The 7,525-nt window shown below is 35.8% G+C and overlaps 1 protein-coding gene across 1 annotated transcript; it reads right to left on the bottom strand.

The window, feature by feature from the left end:
* Positions 1 to 454: 454 nt before the first annotated feature.
* On the bottom strand, positions 455 to 6,762 carry LOC115698059 (uncharacterized). Its single transcript, XM_030625244.2, has 5 exons — positions 5,182 to 6,762; positions 4,331 to 5,070; positions 4,108 to 4,197; positions 1,223 to 1,996; positions 455 to 1,060 (listed from the first exon to the last, which is right to left on the bottom strand). The coding sequence occupies exons 1-5, from the start codon at positions 5,285 to 5,287 to the stop codon at positions 923 to 925; spliced, it is 1,848 nt and encodes a 615-aa protein (XP_030481104.1). The 5' UTR covers positions 5,288 to 6,762; the 3' UTR covers positions 455 to 922.
* Positions 6,763 to 7,525: the final 763 nt, after the last annotated feature.

The following is a 7,525-nucleotide window of genomic DNA, read 5'->3' as shown; positions in this document are numbered from 1 at the left end:
GAAAAAATATTACAACCCATACTGCCAACACTCCTACCAACTTACCGCAAAATTCATTTTTATTTAACATGAATATCATTTCTTAAAAATGGCTTACACATTATTATTAGTGCAATCATTTCAAATAATTAATTATGAACAATAATATATATTATTTATATAGCAACTCACTTGTTAATAGACCATCTAAAATAAATATAATTAGTTGAAACTTTTTACTACTTATATGTCCATATATCATTAAACCTTCAATTAAAATAAAATAGTTATTTCTTTCCCAAGTGCAGCGGGTTTTAGAGTTTTGGTTTTTAAAATCCAATTTACAACTATTTCATGATTAAATATGAGCTGCATGATAAGTTAGGAGCAAAATGAAAAAACATAAACAAGTTGTAAATGCCGATTAATTATTATATTTATATAAAAAGAAATAAAATAAGAAGAAACGAAAGAATGATGTCAACTAAAAATAAAACTTCTTTGATTGCTTTTTCCGTAAAATTGACCAAAACAGCATGAGCCTTTTTTCTTTTGAATCAAACCCTCCTGAAATAAAAAAAAGGAAAAGGACCAAAATAACACCAACCAAATGACGCAATTTCTAAGCACCTTTCACAGCCAGACAAAACAGCCCCTACCCTACTACCCCTCTCCCTAACAACAGTTTAGGAACCTAAAAAAACCCCCGTTTTAGCAAAAGGTAAGGACTGGGGCACCTGTAACTTATTGCACTATTTGCAGAATACAGAGTTCCAACCAAAACCCAACCTCTCTTCTTTCATACCCAACTCATCAGCTTTCTTTTCAAAACAAAAAGAAAAAATAAAATGAAAAAAAGGAACTAACCATCTGCTTTCAAAAAAAATTGGAACTTCTTGGATCTAATTATGTAAGGGGGGAAAAAAAGAAGTAATAAGTAATATCATGCATCAGATCCCGAGTCAGATGAACTTAATTCAGACGAAGCTCCACCAGGGTTAGCATGAGATTCAGGCAGCGTCGGAAACTTTGGCTGTAATCCACGGCATACTTTTAAGGAAGATGACCCCTTCTTCATGCACTGCATAACAATCACCATGTAGTTAGTAAAACAAGAGTCCAGTTTTGAGAAAACTATCTTGTACTACATGAGCTCAACAACTCAGTAAAAAATTTATTGTAAATCTTCATGGTTTGTAAGCCATCATAACAGATAATACAAATACAAAGAAGATATATTTACCTCTTCATAAAATGCACTGATCTCCTCTTCTGTCAGCCCTTCATCCTCAGCAGCATTTTCATCCCATCCAAGTGATCGGAGGAATTTAACCTCTTCTTCATCAAGATATAAAGCAGCACTGGGACATTCATCGTCTCCACGATCAGAAAACCTCTGTATTTGTTTACAGCTATTACCATTGCCATTCACTTCAGCACCATTTTCAACAGTGTGAGGACTTGCAGGAGCACTGAATGCCTCCCTAACCTCTTCACCTGATTTTTCACTAGTAGGAGATGAAATATGGGGACCTGAATTTGGGAGAACCGTTGAAGGGTTTACTGAAGTTTTCTTCTTTATCAGATTAAAAAAATCATTCCTGCTCTGGGACTGAGACAAAGAAGGTTTCTTCTCCAAAGCAGTTCCTGTTTTCAAATCCAGAGCAGCAACCTTGCGCTCAAGAGAGGGAACTTTCTGACTGTTGGGGCTCCTAGTTGGAGCAGATACAACTGGAGGAGCGGCAGCAACTTGAGTATTAAATGCAATAGTAGAGGAATTATATGTTGGGCTAGTGATATCTTTTGATGAAAGAGATACACCATTCTCCCGGACTGGTTTAAGAACAAGAAACTTCCCATGAGATGTCTTTGGGGTATCAGGCTTCATACTTCCACCACGTAGATATTGATTAACATTATGCAATGAGGATTGCTGCTGCTGTCCACTCTTAGAAGCCGCATTCATTTCACCAGTTCTGGCACCTGGTTTGGGCTTTGATTTTTCAGAACTGAGAGCCTGAAAAGTTAAATGAGCCGTTACAATATGTTAAAATAAATCCATACAATTAGCAATAAGTACATATATGATATGAATTGCACATTGTATGCTATTAGTATCTTCAGCATTAGCTGTTTGAAGAATATTGGCCTGCCCGTCCACCCAAGACTTGCCACAATGAAACACCAAAAACCAAATACTAGGGAAACAAATTGGCAACAAGAGAGGATTGTGCCCAAAGCATCATTTAAATTATTTCCATGAGGTGATAGTAAGTATTTACACTAACTAGCAACTTTGATAGATAATCTCATTTGAACAAATTCAAGCAAGGGAGGGTGTTACATCAAAGTGCGGCAAAAGGCAGCTCAATAAACATTGCAAATACAAGATGAAAGCAATATATTGTTAACAAAGTGCAGCAAAAGGCAGCTCAACAAACATTGCAAATACAAGATGAAAGCAATATACAATAGACATAGCCACATCAACTAGCAAAGTCTGGGGTCAAAATCCAGTTATGCCTTAAGCAAGCCAGTGCCATCAGATTGTTTTTTAAAAAAAAGAATGGCCAAGGCCACATGTTTCTCCTTCAAATTATAAAACTTCATATGTTAAAAACAACTATTAAAATCAATAATATAATAAAATGCGTGCTAAGCTTTCATCTTCACTTTTACACTATTGTCTCAATATTTGACATGTAGACTCCACAAATTACTTACAATGTTAACGAGTGTGATATTTATGTATACGTGAGCACTGTCAAGAGTGAGTGTGTGTGTGTGTGTGTCTCTGAGAGAGAGAGAGAGTGCTGCTACCATACCTCTAACAATGAACAACAAAACAGTAGTCTGCAAGACAACCATCTAACAAACAATTAACCTCAAGATACATTCCAATCTTGCCTCCCAAGTAATCCAGGGGAGTACACATCTCAAATTACAAGAGAATCAAATGATAAGAAAGAAATACTTGCTCTCACACCTCAAGAATGATACCCCAAATGCTGAAGGTAACATGCAGGTATAAAACCCCAACAAAAAGAAGAAAAAAAATATCCAGACATTTATCAAAGTAAAAAAAATGACAAATTATTTGTTTAACTAGCAAGTTACAGCATCTATGGTACAATACGATGACATAAACTGTTCACACATTCTTCTGTTTTATGACTAGTTGTTTTGGTATAATATGTAAAATATGAAGGGGCTAACAAACAAAAAACAAAACACAAAAAGGACACAATTAAATGAACTGAAGAATTTGACATATATTTCTCGTACCAACAATTGATGAGTAAGTTAGTTAATAATATGCTAGCAAGATATTATAAAAACACACAAGTTTATGACAGAAAAAGAAAACTATGTCTTGACTCTCTATTGTAATTTCTCCAACTAGAAGTACAAACAAGTTCTTTCTTACTAGTAAGTAACAACTACTGGAGCCATCCTAGAGTAGTTTATAGAAACAAATTAGGCAACCGTACAAGGCTACGAGCATGTAAACATAAATATGTTCACTAACATTGTTCAAAATGCACTATACTCTATGATCAACAGTTAATCCCACTAAACAAAAACAAAAGCAAAAGCAAAAATTATTAGATATTCGTGCTTACAGGTCATGAATTGAGAATAACAACAGCAATAATAAACTTTAGGCAAAAAAAGAAAAAAAAAAGGAATCTAAAAACAGATGCTCTTGAATGATAACTGCAACAAAAAAAGCTCATAAACTTGAATTCAACAAATCTCTTGGGTCATTACTAGGAGAAATATAAGAAGACCTAGTCGTGAAAGCCAGAACCTAGTCATGAAAGCCAGAAGCTACTCAATTTTACATATTTACAAACCTAAGGTTTGGTTTCAAAAATAAAAATAATCACCAGGAAATTTTGTTAATAGAATAAACAAGAGGCCACAAAAAGTAGCAACTTTAATCGCACTTTGGTTATTGTTTTTAAACCCCAGCCCAGGATAACAGAATGGCATAATACTATAATGTTACAAAATTTTAACACAATACCCAACAACAACAAAAAGAAATAGTAACAAACAATATTCAACAATTAAGTAAGACATATATAAACAAGCTATCACAGTTATCAAATGCAAACAACTTACTAATGTTTTAGGCAAGGAAGGTGTCACTGGTATTAATTGCCTTGATTGTTTTATAGCCAATTCCTCGAGCCTTTGTGTCTTGACAGACAACTAGAAAGCCAAATAAACAATCAATATTATAATAATAGTTAGATTATTAATGAGTACAATGTTTTTTCAAGGAAAAAAACTAGGACCAGCTATGAAATTGTTAGATAGAGGCATATATGACTATCTCAATTACCTGTGGTGCAGCACGAGTTCGAGATGGAGCCTGTGCCAAAGCTTCAGCCATATTAAGACCGGCCATTGCAGTTGGAGCACCAGACCCTGAAGTAACTGCTGCAACAGATTGTTGCACGGTAAAAGATCCTGAGCCACTGCTTCCGTTCTTTGGTGGCGCCTCTATAAGAGCTGAGGTCCATCCCTCTCCACCAACCAAAGAAGAATTAGCAACAGGCAAACTCTGAACAGCTGTAGTAAAACCAGGAGAGGAAACTCTTCCAATATCTGGGAGACCTTGCCTTTCTTCAGTTCCTAGTGAGGGAAAGTCCTTTTCAAAGACAGCCTTTTGGATGCTAGAACCAAGACCCCCAGAAAGTGTGCCATTGCCATTGCTATGGTTACTATTACTAGAGATTTTCAAGTCAGTAGAAACCCTTCGAGACAATTGCTCACCTGGTTTCCTTGAAACCAAAGACTGAGAACGCCGAAGTGTGTCCTTCTCAACCCTGTTAAAAATATTTCCTAAGGGGTCAGAGGAATCCCGATCCCAATGGTCTCCAAACCTATCTTTTTCTTTTTCACGGTCTTTATCACGGTGACTTCTGTTAAAACTACTATAGGCATGCTTAGCAGAGCCATTACTTGAACTCCTTCGCGAGTTAGATGAGGAAGACCGGTCAAGAAAAGAGGAACGAGTTTCAAGTTCACTTAAGATCTTAGAAGTTCTACTTCTTGCATGAGGAGCCAAAGAAGAAACATCTACATAACAAATGTAAGAGAAAACAAAATTAATTATACATTACCACAATCACCAATAAACCACAAAGTATTAGATGTAACATGGACTCTGAAGAAGAAAAAAGAGTGTACCAGAGTGAGAAGAAGACGCAAAGTGGTGGGCTGAATTGCCACCCCCAGTAACACTTCCGGTATTTCTCAACCATTGTGGAGCTAACGCGGGTTCACTTCTTTCCATAAGGAGCACTGAACATGATCAGATACTACAACAGAAACGCTCTCGCCAATTTCACAACCTCAACCCTTTCCCAAATTGGTATGATTCGACAAACAATAACTGAATTATGACTTCAACCTTTGCTTCACAGTACAAAGCCAACTAGCAACACACTCATTCAATTGCACACAAATTAACTAATACGGGATACTTACGGTTTATTTATCTCAGGCAAAACAATCAATGAACAACCAATGTTCCCACAGTTGCTAACCCGGAAACCAAAACACGTTATCCTTCAAACAAAGTAACCCTCAACTCCAAGCACCACCAAGGTTTTTCCTATCCCTATGTGAGCCAACTTGTATTGCAATCACTTCAAATTAATCAAATAATACATTGGATGGTACTTCTCAGTAACAAGTGTTCTTCCTCCACATACATGCACTTGACGACCAAATACAAATTTCACGATGTATTTACCCAGAAGATGAGAATAAAGGCAATGGAAGAACAAGATACAATAGAGGCGACAATAACAGAAAGGGAAAAAATGGAGAGAAAAGGAACCCACTACACCTCCATCTTCAAAGAAAGATGGATTTGGGGATGATAACTAGCAACTCACGACACTCTCATATATGCCCAACATAAAAATAGAAAACCCCAGTCAGATATGCCAAGCAAATTAGGCAAAGGACTACCCAATATTCTCGAATAACAATTCACTCCTAGAAACTGGTTTAATCAAATTAAAACCCTAAGCATCCAGAGAAATCAGAGAGTGAAGTCCAAATTTATATTAAAAAATAAGAGAAGAAAAATAATCCACTAATATGGAAACCCTAGAACCCAAACATGCGCCTCTATTCACTTCCAGAGGACATAGGGTTTGAGCAACGAAAACAAAAACACCGCCAAAGACTTACAACACAAGTAAATTGACTCAATAGGGAAAAAGAGGCGGAGAACTAACCCTACCTGGTTCGATTAACGATTATGGCGAAGAAACGAAATCGTCCCGATAATCTCTGTGCCCTGAATCGAAACCAATGCGTTTGCGGTTAAACTTTCGAAAAGGAAAATAAAAATGTTTGGGATAGCCGAAACGTTTGAGAGAAGAATATAGAAAAACGGCACAGAGAGAGAGAAGGGGGAAAGGAATGAGAATGAGGTGAGAGAGGGAAAGGGATTAGGATTAAGATTACAGCGGTTAGGGTTTTGTGTATTTGGAGCGACTTGGAGAGAAAATTAAAAGAGATTTGGTTTTAGGATAACAAAGAGAAAGGGCGTTTGTGTATTGTGTGTAATAAAAATTTGTGTTAGTTTTGGATACTGGGAAATTAAACGTATGAATGAAGAACAACAACACCCTCTTTTTTCTTTTCCTCTTTCTCTAGGGAAACAAAATCCTTCAAATACTAACCATTTAGTTTTTTTATTTTATTTTTTTCTTGGCTTGACTTCCCTAAATTAACCCTATTTGCACCAAGGAAATTGGACTCTTCTTATCGTTGAATAGAATATAGAAATAGATTTTAAATGGGTTTTATTATTATTTCAGAAAAATGAAAAGTCAATAACACCAACTACTAGTAGTAGTAGTAGTAAAACTAAAACTACTTGTGTTTTATGTAATACTTATGGTGTGCGTTTCTTCTCAATGAATGGCTGTGTGGTATTAGCCGTAGGGTTGCCTTTTCTTGCCACGCTGGCAACTACAAAACCAACCCCTGTCTATGTGTCGTTTTTTTAGTTATCTCATTCATGTGGCATGAAACATTACTTTTATGTAAGTGACCAAAATTATCAATGGGATATAAAAGTAATTTTACCTTTTTTTTTTTTGGATAAAACTAATAAAATGATGTGGCGGGAATAACACGCATTGTTTTATTAAAAGGAATAGCTTGAACAGCAGATTAAAGCTTGGATAACAAAGAGGAGCAGAACGGAAAAGGAAAAACATGAAGAAATGAGAAGAGTGAGTTCGCGCGAAACAGTCAGAACTAAGGAGGGGCAGTTCTAAATAGGGGACTCATTGTACCGTCCTACTTAGAGGAACGTCACGTGTCATGATTATAATCTACTAATCCCGTTAATCGGGATCTATAAATCAAGTGATTTGAAATAAATAATAAACTTAATTAAATAAATAACTTGCAATAAACACACATGTTTTACTTTAAACTAAAATAATTTAAGGTTGCATAACTAGGATCCCGTTAAATTTATTTTCAAAATATTACAAGTTATTTT

The sequence above is a fragment of the Cannabis sativa genome, chromosome X (genome assembly GCF_029168945.1).
Source record: "Cannabis sativa cultivar Pink pepper isolate KNU-18-1 chromosome X, ASM2916894v1, whole genome shotgun sequence".
Classification (NCBI taxonomy): domain Eukaryota; kingdom Viridiplantae; phylum Streptophyta; class Magnoliopsida; order Rosales; family Cannabaceae; genus Cannabis; species Cannabis sativa.
Note: the sequence above shows the minus strand (reverse complement) of the source record. Positions and strands in the feature narration are given on the sequence as shown.